This window comes from Oryx dammah, unplaced genomic scaffold, assembly GCF_014754425.2.
Source record: "Oryx dammah isolate SB20612 unplaced genomic scaffold, SCBI_Odam_1.1 HiC_scaffold_29, whole genome shotgun sequence".
NCBI classification, from domain to species: domain Eukaryota; kingdom Metazoa; phylum Chordata; class Mammalia; order Artiodactyla; family Bovidae; genus Oryx; species Oryx dammah.
Genome location: NW_024070213.1, coordinates 73814901 through 73835362, shown reverse-complemented (window position 1 = coordinate 73835362; position 20462 = coordinate 73814901). Strand labels below are relative to the sequence as shown.

At 39.3% G+C, this 20462-nt stretch overlaps 1 protein-coding gene across 1 annotated transcript in view; it reads right to left on the bottom strand.

The window, feature by feature from the left end:
* The window catches only part of MYRFL (myelin regulatory factor like), a 120852-nt gene extending 102736 nt beyond the window's left edge, over positions 1 to 18116 (bottom strand). The window contains exon 1 of the mRNA XM_040233940.1: positions 18071 to 18116. Within this exon, the coding sequence (XP_040089874.1) occupies positions 18071 to 18116 (46 nt within the window). The remainder of the gene's footprint in view (positions 1 to 18070) is intronic.
* Between the last annotated feature and the right edge of the window lie 2346 nt (positions 18117 to 20462).

Here is a 20462-nt window from a genome sequence, read left to right as displayed (position 1 = left end):
CAGTTGCTTGAGCCACCCCTTTGGCCTTCAGTCTTTCCCAGCATCCGGGTCTTTACCAATGAGTTGGCTCTTGGCACCAGGTGGCCAAAGTATTAGAGCTTCAGCTCCAGCACCAGTCCTTCCAATGAATACTCAGGGTTGATTTCCTTTAGGATTGACTGGTTTGATCTCCTTGCAGTCCAAAGGACTCCCAAGAAGAATAATAATAGAATAAAGATAATAAGAGCATTTACCTCAGGGAATTGTGAGGATTAAATGAGATAATGCATATAAAGGTATGCAGCATAGTTCTCAGCTCAATAAAATACTGTCCTTTGTCATAACCATCCATTGGTGTGCTCAAGAAGTTCATAACCCAGTGAGAAAGACTGACATGAAAGCACACCATAGCAGCTTGATGTGACAGCTGAGTGTCATAGGGCATTACAGGTCACCTAAATGACTCAACAGGAGCAAAAAGGTGCCAGGGAAATCCTCCAGGAATAGGGGTCCATGGAGCTGGAACTGTCAGCAGGGGCAAATCCTGGGGCTTTGAATGACATGAGATTCTTTCTTTAATGTTCCTTACTGAAATTATTGTTTAAATTAATTTTTATTGGCATATAGTTGCTTTACAATATTGTGTTAGTTGCTGCAGTACAGCAAAGTGAATCAGCTATGTGTATACAGGTATCCCCTCTTTTTGGATTTCTTTCCCATTTAGGTCACCACAGAACATTGAGCAGAGATCCCTGTGCTATGTAACAGGTTCTCATTTGTTGCTGACATGTATACTGTTTAGTCACTAAGCTGTATCTGACTCTTTGTGACCCCATAGGCTGTAGCCCACCAGGCTCCTCTGTCCATGGGATTCTCCAGGCAAGAATACTGGAGTGGGTTGTCACTCCCTTCTCCAGGGAATCTTCCCCACGCAGGGATTGAACCCGGGTATCCTGAATTGCAGGCAGATTCTTTATCATCTGAGCCAGCTGGGAATGTCAATCCCAGTCTCCCAGTTTATCTCACCCTCCATGACGCCCTTAGTATCCATAAGTTTGTTTTCTGATCTGGTGCCATGGAGTTGGGGTCGGAAAAGTGGAGGAGTGTGCAGTGGTATGCTGGAGCCAGCTTGTACAAGCTTGGGCACATCTCTTCCCAACTCCATATTTAGAGTCTAGTAACTTGAAATTGGCAGTAGTGGGAAGATTTACACCATGGAAATTGGCAAACATTACAACTTGAGGAATTTCCTCCAAAGGTTTGTTAAACATTTACCAGCACATCCCTGGATGTGAGTAGTATTTGGGAAAAGAATCCCACTGAATTTAGTTACTGATTGGATCCTCCCATCTCTGTTTTGTTGGCTGGTTGGGAGGTGGTGGTGGTGGGTGAGGAGCCTCGGAAGGAGCTGGAGGGGTTCATCCATTCCAAGCCATGTAGTGTCAACCCTGAGAAGTGACCTGCAGGGCACTGCCCCAGGAAAACCTCCACCCAATGACCTAGAATCCTGGGAGTCTCCCCAGTCTTCCTTGTACAAATAGTCCTCATTGATCCAGGAAGAAAGAAGCTAATCAGTTCTTCCAGGCGGAGGTAACATGGCCCAGTGTTGAAAGCAGTCACCCAGTTAAAAGACTGTCTCTGAACTTTAACATGATATGAATCACCTGAAATTTATGTGCTTGATAATGAAAGATAAAATGAAAACCTTTATTCAACTTGAGTAAATAAATGGATCAAGCACATTGTGTAACAGGACGGCAATACTCACATAGCTTTTCAGAAACTGTCATGGATGCAAAATTCTAGAAAGGATTGCTGAACACTTGGCTGTTGGCCTCAGAGAACAGCAGAAGATTATCCAGGAGCCTGCATGTGTCCATCAAGAACTGGTCCTGTGGATGTACTTCACCTGCTTTCCTGACTAGATTAGGAACCTGTGCATGGAAATCTATATCTTGATTTCAATTAGACACTTAACAAAATTTTTAATTCACTCATCCAATAATAAATATTTTAATGAAGTGTTTATGTTAGGCAGTGGGATATAACCATGAGTGACACTCAGTCTTACCCTCGAGCCAGGGAATGAGAGCATAGACAGTAAAAAAGCAGGACTAAGGGTGATACATAAAGCCCAAGAGACATATAGGAATGCCTTTCCCATTCAGCTGGGGGAAGGGCAGTCAAGGATGGCTATACTTGTAGCTCAAACACAGAAAGATAGAGGAAATTACATTAGAATTGGGTGAATTTGTATCTGGGAGAACAACTGAATTCCAGCACGCTAACCCAGAGAAAATCCTAAAATTTACTGTAAAAATGACTCTGCTCTTGTCCTTCTCAATAAGGTTATCTGTAATTTGAACAAGTATAGAAAAGGAAAACCTGCCACATATACAGATGGCCCAAAGGAGAGGAACAAGGTGCAAATACAGTATAAAGGAGTCAGGTCACTACAGATAGTCATACTGAGTGAGTTAAAGTCACTCAGTCATGTTTGACTCTTTGCAACCCCATGGACCATACTGTTCATGGAATTTTCCAGGCCAGAATACTGGAGTGGGTAGCTTTTCCCTTCTCCAAGGATCTTCCCAACCCAGGGATTGAACCCAGGTCTCCTGCATTACAGGCAGATTCTTTACCTGCTGAACCACAAGGGAAGTAAGACAGAAAAAGATAAATATTATATGATATTGCTTATATGTGGAATTTTTTTAAACAGTACAAATGGTTCAGTTCAGTTCAGTTGCTTAGTAGCGTCCAACTCTTTGCGACTTCATGGACTGCAGCACACCAGGCTTCCCTGTCCATCACCAACTCCCAGAGCCTACTCAAACTCATGTCCATCACATCAGTGACGCCATCCAACAATCTCATCCTCTATCTTTCCCTTCTCCTCCTGCCTTCAATCTTTCTCAGCATCAGGGTTTTTTCCAAAGAGTCGATTCTTTGCATCAGGTGGCCAAAGTACTGGAGTTTCAGCTTCAGCATCAGTCCTTCCAATGAATATTCAGGACTGATTTCCTTTAAGATTGACTGGTTGGATCTTCAAGGTACAGATGGACTTATTTACAAAACAGAAATAATAGAGTCACAGAAGTAGAAAACAAACTTATGGGTACCAAGGGGGAAAGTGAGAGGATGGATAAATTGGGAGATTTATATACACAATTCTATATATATAATAGGTAACTAATAAGAATCTACTGTATATTACAGGGAACTCTATTCAGTACTCTGTAATGACCTATATGGAAACAGAATTTTAAAAGAGTGGATATATGTATATGTACAACTGATTCACTTTGTTGTACAGCAGAAATTAACACAACATTGTAAATCAACTATACTCCAATTTTTAAAAGTTAGTCAGACTATACTACAAAGCTACAGTCATCAAAACAGTATGGTACTGGCACAAGGACAGAAATATACATCAGTGGAACAAAACAGAAATCCCAGAGATGAACCATGTACTCATGGACAGCTTAGCTTTGACAAAGGAGGCAAAAACATACAAGGGAGAAAAGACAGTCTCTTTAACAAGTGGTTCTGGGAAAACTGGTCAACCACTTGTAAAAGAATGAAACTGGAACACTTCTAACACCATACACAAAAATAAACTCAAAATGGATTAAAGATCTAAATGTAAGACCAGAAACTATAAAACTCCTAGAGGAAAACATAGGCAGAACACTCTCTGACATAAATCACAGCAAGATCTTCTATGACCCACCTCCCAGAGTAATGGAAATACAAGCAAAAATAAACAAATGGGACCTAATTAAACTAAAAACTTTTGCAAAACGAAGGAAACTATAAGCAAGGTGAAAAGACAGCCTTCAGAATGGGAGAAAATAATAGCAAACGAGGGAACTAACAAAAAATTAATCTCAAAAATATACAAGCAGCTCCTGCAGCTCAGTACCAGATAAATAAATGACCCAATCAAAAAATGGGCCAAAGAACTAAACAGACATTTCTCCAAAGAAGACATGCAGGTGGCTAACAAAAACATGAAAAGATGCTCAACATCACTCATTATCAGAGAAATACAAATCAAAACCATAATGAGGTACCATCTCATGCCGGTCAGAATGGCTGCTATCCAAAAGTCTACAAGCAGTAAATGCTGGAGTGGGTGTGGAGAAAAGGGAACCCTCTTACACTATTGGTGGGAATGCAAACTAGTACAGCCACTATGGAGAACAGTGTGGAGATTCCTTAAAAAACTGGAAATAGAGCTGCCATATGACCTAGCAATCCCACTGCTGGGCATACACACCAAGAAAACCAGAATTGAAAGAGACATGTGTACCCTAATATTCATCGCAGCACTGTTTACAATAGCTAGGACATGGAAGCAACCTAGATGTCCATTGGCAGACAAATGGATATGAAAGTTGGGTCACATATACACAATGGAATATTATGCAGCTATTAAGAAGAATGCATTTGAGTCCGTTCTAATGAGATGGACGAAACTGGAGCCTGTTATACAGAGTGAAGTAAGCCAGAAAGAAAAACACTAATACAGTATACTAATGCATATATATGGAATTTAGAAAGATGGTAACGATAAACCTATATACGAGACAACAAAAGAGACACAGATGTAAAGAACAGACTTTTGGACTCTGGGAGAAGGTGAGGGTGGGATGATTTGAGGGAATAGCATTGAAATACGTATATTACCATAGGTGAAACAGATCACCAGTCCAAGTTTGATGCCTGAAACAGGGTGCTCAAAGCCAGTGCCCTGGAAAAATCCAGAGGGATGGGATGTGGAGGGAGGTGGAAGTCGGGATTCAGGATGTGGGGGACACATGTACACCCGTGGCTGATTCATGTCAATGTATGGCAAAAACAACCACAATATTGCAAAGTAATTAGCCTCCAATTAAAACAAATTAGTTAGTTTAAATTTTAAAAAATTCAGGTCAAATCTCAGCAACTGGATTGACGTCTGACTCTGACAAGATGAAATTTAGTAGGTTAAGCATTCAGCTTTCCATTGATTTTCTCCATTATGTAAATATGAGATGGGGAAACCTGAATTTTGAGTAAATGGTTGATAGAGACATCAATTTAGTCTTGTCATCATGAAGAAGCATTGGGAAAACAAAGAAAAAATTTCCTCCTGAAATCATTGAGGACAGAACTGGGAGGGTAGGTCCCTGTTCCTGTAGACACAGGTCCAATATTAATGACCTGGGCCCCATACCTTAAGAGGAATGTCCACAAATAGTAGGATAGCTGAATGAGAGCCAATAAAGTGAGAAAGAATCATAAGTCAAACCACAAACGAGATGATCAATGGAGAAAAATATGAATAATAATAGTAAAACTTGGTAAATTTGCTGAGCTCGTTTTATGTACCCATATCATGTGAAGAATTTTACATTTACTCTCTCACACATTCCAAACAATAATTTTATTCTGCCAGATAGGTACAAGTATTATTCCTGTTTTTCAGAAGAGCAAATAGTCTCAGCAAACTTAAGTAACTAGCTCAAGCTGCAATAACACAGTTGTCATTGCAGGGGTTCTTTTTTTTTATGGCAGGGGTTCTTATTGCAGTGTTTTCTACTATAACATAACATACATGTTCCTGAACAAACTTGCTCTCTGCAAAATCATGCGACGAAATGAATGAGTATGGGATAAACCACTCAAAAGCTAATAAAAACAACAACATTCCTAGTAAAAATTTAAAGGACACATCAATTTATAATTCATACAGTTAAGTACTTCAGAAAACACAGGGATTCACCCTTTATAAAAAGGTTGTTGGAAGGAAGAGTTGTGGCTACTGAATGTTGAGGGAAGAGAAGAGGGAGGAGGCAAATGAAATTAGGATAACTAGTTTACATCACCTGCATTAGTGCCTACCCTTCCTGGGCTCAAGGACTCTCCTTTGTCTGAACACATTAAGCTTCTGTTAGGAGGGAAAAAGGTAGAGTGTCTGCTGTTTATAGGTTAGAAATATAGGTCTTTCAGCATTAACATTGTTACAATTCCACGTGTTTATATGTTAGAAATATAGTTCTTTCAGCATTAACATTGTTACAATTCCATGTGACTGTGCCCTGAATTGCTTTTTTCACAAACTCAGTGTTGTTCAGTGTAAATAATAAACGATGGCTGATTGGCTCAGTACCTTTGGAGATCTGTCCTTGTGGCACAGCCTCTGGGAGAATCATCTAACAATTCACAGGATTTAAGGTAGGAGAGGGAACTGATCTGTCTACTCAGTTTTCATGACAGTATTTCAGTGTCTTCACTAGCTGATTATCAAGTTCATACTTCTTCTCCTTTAAAATTAATTATTTGAAATATAAATTAAGCAAGATCCTTTGGCCTTTCTGGGAGCCTGGGGATCCATTTTCCCAGGAGCCTTCCAGCCTTTCAGCATAAGTATTAAACTTTTATGCTGTGTCCATTTTCTCTCAACAGCACATACTAGTGTTAATACATACAGGAAAAATAAAACAAAAGAAGAGAAATAAAACACAATCAGGATGTTAACCATATTAATTTAACTGTGGAAGACAAATCTGGGAAACAGAGACCGATCACATTTCTTTTAAGTGGTATAGGAATACAAGACTCTCTTTTATGTCCAAGATTTGAAGAATTATTGTTGTGGTTTATTCTGTGTGTGCATGTGTTCTTGGTCATGTCCAACTCTTTGCAACCCTGTGGCCTGTAGCCTGCCAGGCTCCTATGTCCATGGAGTTTTCCAAGCAAGAATACTGCAGTGGGTTGCTATTTTCTCCTCCAGGTGATCTTCCCGGCCCAGGAACAAAACTTGTGTCTCTTGCATCTCCTGAATTGGCAGGTAGATTCTTTACCAACTGTGCCACCTGGAATTCCCAGTTTGTTCTATTAGAAAGTCTAATTCTCAGTTCAGTTCAGTTCAGTTCAGTTGCTCAGTCGTGTCTGACTCTTTGCAACCCCATGAATTGCAGCACGCCAGGCCTCCCTGTCCATCACCAACTCCCAGAGTTCACTCAGACTCACGTCCATCGAGTCAGTGATGCCATCCAGCCATCTCATCCTCAGTCGTCCCCTTCTCCTCCTGCCCCCAATCCCTCCCAGCATCAGAGTCTTTTCCAATGAGTCAACTCTTCTACTGAGGGTCAAAATAGAGGAGGAAGGGAAAGCAGAAGGAAGAAGGAGAAGGAGAAGGATGAGGAGGAAGACAGCCCAAAGGAAGCAGAGCTAAAGTGGGGACGCACACCCACAGTCAACAGGAGGGTTGACTCATCTACAAATCAATGCCTCCTGGGCCTACGCTGCACAGATTCAGAAAAATGTGACCAGGAAGCTGCTTGTCCTGTGGCTTTCAGTGTTCCTGCCTGTGTCAGCGAAGCCTTCCTTCCTGCCAACCCAGACAAAGGGGACAGTCTGGCAGAGCACTGGCTGAGGGCTGAGTCTTTAGCCAGGTGTAGGACAGACTCATGTCCTCATCAATGCAAGAAATAAAGGAGAGAAATCCAGAAGACTTAGGATCTTGAAGAGAGATCAGGCTCAGATTTGTTTATTTATTGATTTGGCAAATATGGTCAAATGCCCACTACAGTGCCAGTCCCCAGCTGCTGAGGCTATAGGAATGAATGAGACATAGTTCCTTACTACCAGGAGTCCACAGGAGACAGACACAGAGAAAGTTAATCCAGGCTTTGAAGGGTGAAATGCAAAGTGCCCTGGGATACACGGGAGCCCTGACAGGTGGATACTGAAGCAGGGACCCCGAGGGTGGCCCTTAGCCAGATGAGTGAGAAGGGGGAGGGTGTTCCAGAAGGAGGGAGCCCCATGTAACCTGGAGGTAAGAAAAGCAGGAGCTTTGGAAAATCACAAGTCAGTCAGACTTGGGTTAAACTCCAGTTCTTGAACCTCTTTGGGTGTGTTTCCTTTTCCAAAAAAGAAGATGGGTTTTACCACCTTAGAGTGTCACTTGCAAACTAAAAGTGATAACATATATAATCCCACTACGAACAGACTGTACTCAGGCTCCCCTGAACTTTTTTCAGCGAGGTCTGTTTCCATGTTTCTCTCTTCATTTGCAGTTTTAGCAAGAATCCTGATAAATCAGTTTAACCAGAATCCCTTGTCCTTCGGATCTGATCACCCTCGATGTCAACCCAGCCCCTCATCCTCCACAATCTCCCAGGTCACCATCTGACCGCCCAGCCTACTTTCAGGAAGAATCTCCTTGGGTCAGTTTATGAACAATCTCCCCACTTACTGTGCTCCCTGACTATCAATTCCCACTTGCTGTATTGGGAGTTGAGCTCAGTCTCCTTTCCTCACTGCAAAATTCCACCCCAGTGGTTATTACTTGCTATAACAGCCCTTCTCTTGAATAAAGTCCTCCTTTATCATGCTTTGTGCTTCCCAGCTGGCTCACTGGTAAAGAACCTGTCTGCCAATGCAGAAGACAAGGGTTTGATCCCTGGTTTGGGAAAAATCCCCTGGAGAAAGAAATAGCAACCCAATCCAGTATTCTTACCTGGGAAATCCATGGACAGAGGAGCCCAGCAGGCTACAGTTTATGAGACTGTAAAAGAGTCAGACATGACTTAGAGACTAAACAGCAACAATATCATGCTTTAACAAGAGGAACTGAATTTTTTTCTTTAATACTACTAGTGTTTGACACATAATGAATATTCTTTCCCTTCCTATCCCTTCTCTGTTCTTCATCCCTAACCCCCAAACACAGAATTTATGTAACTTGATAGATTTGTTTCAAAGCAACAAGATTCTCTAATCCAGCAGGGAAGGAAAAAAGAGGATCTTTGTGTCCACATTTTGCCTCTATAGAGTCTCACGCACAGAATGCATATGGAGCAGGAGGAGCAAAATTTCAATAATGCTTTTTCACTATTTTAATATGCATAATGAGACAAATAACCATGCAGATTTAAAAAGCTTTTTCCATATATAAGCTTTTAATATAAGCTTCCATATTTTATAAGCTTTTAAAAATATAAATTTTACTAGAGTATTTTACAGGATATCATATGTTTTTTTTATTCATTTTGGATTTCTAGCCTTTACTTACTAATTCAGTTCAGTTCAGTTCAGTCACTCAGTCGTGTCTGACTCTTTGCGACCCCATGAATCGCAGCACTCCAGGCCTCCCTGTCCATCACCAACTCCTGGAGTTCACTCAAACTCACGTCCATCAAGTCAGTGATGCCATCCAGCCATCTCATCCTCTGTCATCCCCTTCTCCTCCTGCCCCCAATCCCTCCCAGCATCAGAGTCTTTTCCAATGAGTCAACTCTTCGCATGAGGTGCCAAAGTACTGGAGTTTCAGCTTTAGCATCATTCCTTCCAAAGAACACCCAGGGCTGATCTCCTTCAGAATGGACTGGTTGGATCTCCTTGCAGTCCAAGGACTCTCAAGAGTCTTCTCCAGCACCACAGTTCCAAAGCATCAATTCTTTGGCGCTCAGCTTTCTTCACAGTCCAACTCCCACATCCATACAGGACCACTGGAAAAACCATAGCCTTGACTAAAATGGATCTTTGTTGGCAAAGTAATGTCTCTGCTTTTGAATATGCTATCTAGGTTGGTCATAACTTTCCTTCCAAGGAGTAAGCATCTTTTAATTTCATGGCTGCAGTCACCATCTGCAGTGATTTTGGAGCCCCAAAAAATAAAGTCTGATACTGTTTCCACTGTTTCCTCATCTATTTCCCATGAAGTGATGGGACCAGATTATCTACATGTAAAAACAACAGAAGTAACTAAAACTTCGAAATCTTTCAAAGAAGTAGAGAATACAAATTTGTTATGGGAACCTCAAAGCCAGCTTCCCAAACCCTGCCAATCCATGGCTGAATAACATGTTTGAGGTCAGTGGTTACCAAAGTCATCAGAAAACATTTTTCATATGTATTTTACAGTGCCCCAGCCTTTTCCAAAAGACAACTGATAGATCAAAGAACCAGTATTCTTACAGGGAGAGCATCACAGTACAGAAGAAAAATGAAACAAGTTCTCTCCTTAAAGTCAATTTGCAGTGCCCCAACTTCAGAACTTCTTACAGATTTATTGTGAAGTTAGCATAAATGCTTTAGACCATTCAAGAACAGACAATAATAACAATTTATTCCTTTTAACTTTGATTCTATCCCCAATCAAGGAATGCCCACAAAACACAAATATGGTATTGTTTCTTAATTCTGTTTTTTTTTTTTTCTAAAAAATGTTGATTTCAAGATCAACATGGAAAAGCTGAACCTTTTGCAATAAAAGGAACTACTCAGTACTTTGTCCTTTGTTGCTTGGCAACTAAAGGCTATAAATGGATTTATGATTATAAAGGCTCTGGAATTAATGTGAACATGTAAAAGTTGTAATAACTCCATGGGGACAGAAGCATTCCTTTGAAAAAAATGTATGTAGCTTTTACTCATTCTTGTTTCAAAATAAATAGAACAATTTTGTTCCTTCACACTTGTAAATGCTATAATTTAAAATCAATAACTATCATTTACCTCATCATTTCAATATTTTATCATTAATGCTCACAACCCCAAGAGGTAGGTGCTATTATCCCCATTTCACAGAAATGAAACTGAAACTTTAAAATGTTAATTTAGGGGACTTCCCTGGTGATCCAGTGGCTAAGACTCTGAGTTCCCAATGCAGGGGGCCTGGGTTCAATCCCTGGTCAGAAAACTAGATCCCACATGCCACAACTAAGAGTTCACATACCACAAAGACCTCGCCCGCCACAACGAAGATTGAATGCCTCAGCTAAGAACTGACACAAGCAGATTTTTTAAAAGTTGAGATGACTTTAAAAAAATAAAAAATAAAGAGTATAAATAGTATGATCCGAATAAACACACCATAAGATCAACACCAAAACGTGAAGAGCTGTTATCACTAAATGGTGTGATTAACAGTGATAACTATTTCTTGTTTTAGGTTATCTGTCTTTCCCACAACTGTCCATGTATTCAATGTTTAGCTCCCAAGACATTGTGGAGTCTTCCAGAAGGTGACTTCTAACTCCCAAGTTGAGAAGTTTGACATCAATAACACCAAAGAAAGTGGTGGAGTCTCTGCTCAGAAGCATTTGTCTGAGTAATTTTGTTCCAGGATTCCCTAGAGTTGCTAATAACGCTGGCAGGTCTCAAATGCAGGATGTGTGCGGCGACAGAAGTTAGCTCTGACCTAGTTACAGCACATTTTAAATTCTAATAAAATCGCCTTCACCTTAGGGATCCCAGCATGAAAGAATAAAGGATTTTATTTTTTTTTCTTAATGGCTACAAGCCCATACCTCTTTGTTCTGGATGCTTCATGATAAGGTAACATAGTTTCTAACCACCTTCCAGCATCAGATAGAAGTGTTCAGATCATTATAAACTGCTTGCCTTATCTGGGTGGTTCTTCTTATCCTTGATGTGTTCTTGTTCCCAGTCTCCTGAAAAGTCTATACTGTTTCCAAACAGAAACAGAGGTGATCTCATCAATAAACAAGGAGCTGCTATCTCTGTGGGGTAATTTCAGAGATACTAGGATGCAACATGACGTCTAAAATTCCACCACTAGAGATCAACCAAACCTACCCTTGGAGAAGGTAGTCTTTTTGATTCATTTGATCAAAACAAATGTGTTCTATGAAAGTACATTGGATACAAAACACTTTAGAGATGTCAGGTGGCATCAGATCTTTCACCACTTGTACCTTCTGTGCAAGCTCAGGTTTTATTGGGACAGAAGGAAGAGGGAAGAAGGATGCTGGTTTGTGAGAGGTGAGAAAGGGGTGGTCCTAAAGTGAATGAAAGACAAAGATTGAGAGACTGGTCAAAGATACTCTTTACCCACAAGACTCTTCCCCAGGGCCAACCCTCTACACTGCATTCAGTTGCTCAGAGCTTCTGCTTCCAACCACAGGAATTCAGAAACATCAACCAATCAGAGTTGGTTTCACTTTTGCAGAAGTAATATACAGGAATCACTTGAGACATTTATGACTTTACCTTTGGTAATAATGGAATCTGAGGCTTTCCACCAACCGGCAGCACTTTGTATAATCTGCCTCTGTTTTATTCTCTGAACTTTTATGCTGTGTGTGTTAGTTACTCAGTTGGGCCTGACTCTTTGCGACTCCATGGACAGTAGCCCACCAGGCTCCTTTGTCAATGGGATTTTCTAGACAAGAATACTGCAGTGGGTTGCCATTCCCTTCTCCAGGGGATCTTCCCAACTCAGAGATCAAACCCGCATCTCCTGCATTGCAAGCAGATTCTTTACCATATGCTAGTATTTCTTCTTCTCATATCTGAACTTACTAGATGCTCCTAACCTAAAGTACTGAGTAGAATAGTCTTTATCCATTTATTCTATAAGTATTTCTGTCTACTGTACGCTGATACCATATAGGCACTTTTCCAAGCTACATTTCTCTTGTCTCAACAATTCTCCCAACACCTTGGAGACTGAACAACTTTGGCGCCTTTCTAGACACCTTTCTAGATGCAGTCTATCTGGGGTCAGTCCGTTGAGTCACTGCTTTTCTGCTCCAGAGTTTTCAGCACTTTCTTCACTTCCAAGAAAACTTAGTGCCTCCATAATATTCCTGTACAACTCATGGGTTGCAGATGTTTTTGCCTAAATCCCTACCACCCTAATTAGAATTTTAAATCTTAAGCAGAGAGAGGAGGGCAGAAAATATATTGACGCTTGTTTGACAGCAGCTTCCTGCAGGGTCTGTCCTTTCTCTTAGATCTCAGGAGCTGTTCAGTGCTTCCTGTGCGTGCACAGCTTCTGGTGCTAGGAGATACCTTTCAACCCTCAAGCTTCAGTAGGTGAGCAGGAGTTTCTTCAGCTGATTTCCATCTTCTGCTTTCCCCATGTGATTCACTCTTAGGAGAGTCGGCCCTCCATGTCTGCGAGTCACACATTTGCAGATTTCAACCAACCAAGGACGGAAAATATTTGGGAAAAAAGATCCCAGAAAGTTCCACAAAGCAAAACTTGATTTTACCACATTCTAGCAACTACTCACATAGCATTACCTTGTACTGGGTATTATAAATAATCTAGAGATTATTTAAAGTATGATGTACCTAAGTTAATATGCAAATACTATTGCCATTTTATATAAGGGACTTGAGCATTTGTGGATTTTGGTATCAGAGGGGCTGGATACTGAGTGACAACTGTATGTAGTTTTCCCATTTCTGCTCAGTCATGGCAGGAATCTCCTCTTTATTTCATGATAAGCCAACAAGCATTTGAGAACCTACTTCCAGACCCTATGAAGAGGATGAGCTAAACAGCTTCTCACCAACTTAGAAAATTTCTTCTTAAAGATTAAATTAATGACTATAAAATATTCTCAAATTAGCTTTTATAAACTAAAAGCTAGTCTAAAATGATTCCCATGGGAAATAAAAGATGAATCCTGATATCATAGTAGTCCAAAAGAAATACCCATAGGGAAACAAATTTAGAATGTAAGGTCATAGCTATCAAAATGAGTGAAGTAAACTGAGGGATGGGATATAACATACTTTATGTCATATTCATTTTTTACCCAGGGGGTTGTAAGAATTAAATGAAATAATGGTGTAAAGTGAATGCAATAGCACTTCAGTTCAGTTCAGTTCAGTCGCTCAGTCGTGTCCGACTCTTTGTGACCCCATGAATCACAGCACGCCAGACCTCCCTGTCCATCACCAACTCCCAGAGTTCACTCAGACTCATGTCCATCGAGTCAGTGATGCCATCCAGCCATCTCATCCTCTGTCATCCCCTTCTCCCCCTGCCCCCAATCCCTCCCAGCATCAGAGTCTTTTCCAATGAGTCAACTCTTCGCATGAGGTGGCCAAAGTACTGGAGTTTCAGCTTTAGCATCATTCCTTCCAAAGAACACCCAGGACTGATTTCCTTTAGGATGGACTGGTTGGATCTCCTTGCAGTCCAAGGGACTCTCAAGACTCTTCTCCAACACCACAGTTCAAAAGCATCAATTCTTCAGCACTCAGCTTTCTTCACAGTCCAACTCTCACATCCATACATGACCACTGGAAAAACCATAGCCTTGACTAGACAGACCTTTGTTGGCAAAGTAATGTCTCTGCTTTTGAATATGCTATCTAGGTTGGTCATAACTTTCCTTCCAAGGAGTAAGTGTCTTTTAATTTCATGGCTGCAGTCACCATCTGCAGTGATTTTGGAGCCCAGAAAAATAAAGTCTGACACTTTCCACTCTTTCCCCATATATTTGCCATGAGGTGATGGGACCAGATGCCATGATCTTCGTTTTCTGAATGTTGAGCTTTAAGCCAACTTTTCACTCTCCTCTTTCACTTTCATCAAGAGGCTTTTTAGTTCCTCTTTACCTTCTGCCATAAGGGTTAAGATGCCTAGTAAATGTTCAGTAATCATTATTAATCTGGTTTGAATTTAAGATAAAACAAAATCTAAGTTAATTAACTTAAAACTTGGCAAGTGTTAAAGGATATATATTTTTAAAGATAAAATCATGACTTATACAAATAAAAGATGAACACATGTCAAAGATTTTAATTTACTTAATTAAGGAAATTAAGATGTTACAACTGATTCAAGGAATATTCAAACAGCAGATCTAGATCTAGGTATCTAGAAAGGTGAACAAAGATAGATAGATGGATAGATAGATCGATCTATATAGGTATATAGACAGATAAGCAGATAGATAACCTAAGTCTAGCTATGCTATGGAATGAATTTAATAATAATTGGAAACCTGGGTTTTACTGATGCTGTTGTTTAGTTGCTCAGTTGTGTCTGACTACTTTTGCAACCCCATGGACTGTAGCCTGCCAGGCTCCTCTGTCCATGGGATTTCCCAGGCAAGAATATTGGAGCGGGCTGCCATTTCCTACTCCACTGAAACTCTACTGAAACTACTGATCCCCAAAAGGAGACAATTGATTTACATATCTATAGACAAAATTCATTGCATTGATATCAATCATCTACAATTTACAGAGTTTCAGAATAGCTCTAAAACAGTAAAAGGTGAAAATCCCATAGAATTTGATAGCCCAGAGGACATGATGCAGGCATAGTTTTCTGTGGAAGATACCTAGTAATCTTTTTTTTCATCCATGTCAATGTCTTTTACAATTTTTCTTTATGCAAAACAGAAACTCTAACAGAAGAGTTTTGCAGAATTAAATCCAATGTCCTTTATTAAGATAACCTGTGACATAGTACATTCCAAGTTTGAAGCACTGAGATAAAAAAGAAGAAACTAAAAATCTCAATATTCCTACTGCTAAGAGATAACTATTGCTAATGCTTGTAGTGTAATCATCCAGTTGTTACCATGTATATGTGCGTGTGTGTATATATAGTATATGTGCATGTGTGTGTGTATATATAGTAACTCTTTTCAGGTCAATTTAAATAAACTCTGTTCTAGAAATATATATATATAATTATAATATACCAATTTTTAACCCATGTTTCTGCTTTATATCATTAACATTTTCCTAATCATCATCATTTTTACTAACTACAAAATATTCCATTATATAAAAGAACTATAATATATTTAACTAATTCACCACTAATTTAAGTTATAATCAATTTTTGGTTGTTACACATAAAAAATGTGCCTCTCCTCTGACAACTTTTCTCTTGCAGTGATATCAGCTTTATTAAAAACACAAATATTTCACATAATATCTGAGCTTCCAGTGGATGTTGAGATCCCTGGAGAATGTGATCCACCTCTTCTGCTTTAGTTGATGGGCCTACTTATTGCATCACTGGCAGGCAATAAAATGAGGCTTGCCAGTTGCCTAGAACCACTCTTTGTTCTTGTCATTTTCCTGAGACACGCGGTAAAGATTTAGCATAATCAGCATGAACTCTGACGTTCAAGGTCATTTAATTCACAATGATATTGTCAGTCCAGATACTTTTTAATAGAAAAGTGTTCATAAGGAAAAATATATTATTTAGGATTCAGTTTATTAGAACGAAGAGTTTAAGGAAACTAAAAATTAGCTTTCAGGTGGGTAACAAATTAAGAAAACTTTTCTTGTTTTTCAGACCTTGGTTTTTTTATATGAGACTGCACTTAATTGGAAGGTGATGTATAAACGGGAGAACAACATATAACTGGCCCTCATGAGAATAGCATATCCAGTTTTGCTCTCCTCATTCTAAGGAATATTTGAGAAAGGAAATCATAATCTAAGGGAAATTCTTCAAAGCCCTACAGGCTTTCAAAGAGGTGATTGTTGGACTTGGCACACAGTCAGTGATAGATATTTGCTGAATAGGTAATAAAAAATTGACAACCAGCCCTGTGATTTTCAAGGGGAGGGGAATCACTTAAATTACTACTTCTATTTTTTATTTCAAAGTTCACCATCTTTTCAATCTATTCATTCAAAGATAATGTAAGAAAACACTGACAATTTTATTCTCTTTCCACGGAGAAATTACTCCTCTCCAGTTAAAAAGTCTCCAAAAGGAGCACAAGTTTAGTTCAGGCTAAGAAAGATACAATAATAATAATCAGATTTTTGTAACCAGCTATAGAGAGGATTTGTGGAAACTATATCCCCAAAGACTTCAGAAAATAGCATGAACAAGGACAACGCAGTGACCCTATAGGTACGACAGCACTACCAACAAGCAGAAGGTAGACCAGATGGACTTTTCAGGTCTTCTCCAGCTCTGCAATGAAAGTAGGTAGGTTTTGTGCTTTTATAAAATGAATGACTTCTCTAAAATAAAGCAGATATAACTGTAGCTCAGAGCTTGCCACTCTATTCAAATGAAAGTTGCATAGGCTATAAAATCAGGCAACAACAATTGAGCCACATTATTGTACCTACTGTGTGACCCAAGTGGACACATTGACTTGGACACTGTCGGAGATAGAATATAATGAGATAGACTATAGATCTAGAATAACACAATACTTCTCTAGGTCCTATATTTTTCTTGCCCCATCTGGCAAAATTCAAGCCATTGGACCTACTGTACTGTGTTAATGCCTTCTGATAGTGACCTAGAATCTCACTGTTTCTTTGGTAGAAACACTCTTTAGTGTTTGACACAATATGGTCACTCAACCTTTAAATGTCTAGTATTTGTCAGGCACTTTACTAATCACAAGAAATGCCAAAAGCTCTTTCTCAATATGCTGCTAACTGCCCTTGGGATTCTGTGAGCGAGCAGGTCTGCCCTCAATTATTCTCATACTCTCTCCTGGGAAATACCTGCAAATGTGCAAAAGCTTTGGCCACATTTCCTGTTCCATGGAAGTCTAGCATGGCTAACTGATAAGGAACTCTAGCTGCACTAGTGTGCAGCCTCCCAGTGGCTCCCTAAAAGATGTCACAAGATGGCAAGGCCTTGCTGACATTTTCAGTGGACCCATCATGAAAATATCAACCTAACTAAATATGAGAAGTGCTACTGCCATTTCAGGTTTTTAGAAAAAAGAAAATCTGTGAAACCATGTCATATAGTAAGCCTCCCCTTGGGGAAAAAGATACTTACCCTCAAAAACAAACCATCATTCAATAGTTACATATTTTTTAAGTACATATTTTGAAAAACACAGATGGGAATGGGGAAAGAGGTGCTTCTTTGCTGTTAGGCTGTTTTGTATTTAATTATACCAAGAGAAAAATTGTCTTTAGTAAACTTGCATTTTTGTTGTGCTATATTCAATAATTTTAGAAGTAAGAAAAGTAGTATCTTATTTAGAAGTAAGTAGTAAGTATCTTTCTAGCTTTATGAAACATAGGGATTGGAAAAAAATCTATCATAGGACAGGGACATATTCTAGTAACATAGGAATGCTGACATCTTGATTCTTTTAATAACCAAGCTATAAGATGGAAATCCTGAATTTTCAAAAATCACTATCTACACCACTGATTTTTTGCTACAAACACAACAAGCAAACCTGAACTTCTGACTTTAGAACAGTTAGTACAATTTTATTTCTTTGAAAGCCAAGTTTAAGTGAATTCCAAAAAGGTGAAACAGTGATTGTAAGCAATGTCATCTCCCAGGTGTTGAGAACAGGCCTCTTACCTTCAAAGAACTGTTGTAGGGCCTCGTTTTCGCCTACCACATCCATGGTACTTGGTCTCGGCTGTTACTTCCTCGTGGAACAACTACCAGATCTCAGGAACGAAGCGCTCTCCTCTTGGCTCGAAGCCTATGAATGCTCTTGAAAATTTTTCATTTTCTTTTTATTGGAGTGAAGCATCTCTTCAGCCATTGAACTGTGCCCAAAAAGATGGTCAAGTTTTCAAATGTGATTATAAAGCCAGAAGGATATGAAAGCACGCAGAAGGAAAATTCATGAAGAGGGAAGTGGTAGCAAGTCCATCTATCTTACTATACAGAACTGCTTCTACTCTGCCTTTTGTCTTTGTTTTAAAGACCTTTGTCCTCGGTGACACATGTAATTACATAAATGGGCAATAAATACATAGTCTTATCTCCTATGTGTCCTTTTACACCAATATATTTATATCTCTGCCTCTATCAACCAGATCAATTTAGCTACAACTAAGCAAAGATACAGTTGATTTTTTCTTTTTATCTAGAAAAAGGGGACAAATCAATATAATTACTTTCATAGACATGAAGACTTGTAAAAAATAAAAGTTAGGGTTTGTTAAATATTTCCATATCTACACATAGTGCAAACTTAAATTCCTTAATACACACCTAGTCCATTTCCTCCAGCTTATTTCCTTAGAAAGTATAAGCCATAAAATATGAGAAGTCTCTCTAATGAGCAATAGAACTTTATTTCTGATTTTGTAACTCTTACAGCTAAGTACATGACTGACTGTTAGCTGGTTTTATTCCTAAATATAAAGTTATACCCAAATAACTGTTTTGTTTTCATTGCTTAGCTATTAACTTATCTATTATTAGATAAAAAAGAACATAGGAAATTAAACCAGGTCTTTCGGCTTCTTCCTTTTTCCCTAAGTTTATTTTGAAAGTTTCTAACCTATAGAGAAACTGAAAGAATAGTACAATGAAGTACCCTATATTCTTCAGCTATATTTAGTAATTACTAATATTTTCCCTTATTGTTCACTTAAGAAAGGCCTCATAAGTGAACAATGCAAAGAAACAGAGGAAAACAATAGAATGGGAAAGACTAGAGATCAATTCAAGAAAATTAGAGATACCAAGGGAACATTTTATGCAAAGATGGGTAAAAGGACAGAGATGATATGTACCTAACAGAAGCAGAAGATATTAATAAAATGTGACAGAAATACACAGAATTACAGAAAAAAAAAAGTCTTAATGACCTGGATAACCACAATGGTGTGATCACTCACCTAGAGCCAGACATCCTAGAGTGTGACATCAAGTGGGCCTTAGGAAGCATTATTATGAACAAAGCTAGTGGAGGTGATGGAATTCCAGCTGAGCTATTTCAAATCCTAAAAGATGATGCTGTTAAAGTGTTGTACTCAATATGCTAACGAATTTGAAAAACACACCAATGGCCACAGGACTGGAAAAGGTCCATTTTCATTCTAATCCCAAAGAAGGGCAATGGCAAAGAATGTCCAAACTACTGCACAATTTGCACTCATTTCACATGCTAGCAAGATAATGCTCAAAATCCTTCAAGCTAACCTTCAACAGTATGTGAATCAAGAACTTCCAGATGTACAAGCTGGATTTAGAAAAGGCAGAGGAACCAGAGATCAAACGGCCAACATCTGTTGGATCATAAAAAAAAAATCAAGGGAATTCAGAAAACAGTTATTTCTGCTTCATTAACTACACTAAAACATTTCACTGTGTGTATCACAACAAACTGGAAAATTCTTCAAGAGATGGGAATACCAGACCACCTTACCTGCCTCCTGAGAAATCTGTATGCAGGTCAAGAAGCAACAGTTAGAACCGCACATTGAAAAACGGACTGGTTCCAAATTGGAAAAGGAGTACCTTAAGGCTGTATATGGAAAACTAACCCATCTGATCACATGGACCACAGCCTTGTCTAACTCAATGAAACTACAAGCCACACAATGTAGGGTCACCCAAGATGAATGGGTCATGGTGGAGAGTTCTGACAAAATGTGGTCCACTGGAGAAGGGAATGGCAAACCACTTCAGTATTCTTGCCTTGAGAATCCCATGAACGGTATGAAAAGGCAAAAAGATAGGACACTGAAAGATGAACTCCCCAGGTCAGTAGGTGCCCAATATGCTACTGGAGATCAGTGGAGAAAGAATGAAGGGATGGAGCCAAAGCAAAAACAATGCCAGTTGTGGATGTGACTGGTGACAGAAGCAAGCGCTGATGCTGTAAAGAGCAATATTGCGTAGGAACCTGGAATGACAGGTCCATGAATCGAGGCAAATTGGAAGTGGTCAAACAAGAGATGGCAAGACTGAACACTGACATTCTAGGAATCAGCAAACTAAAATGGACTGG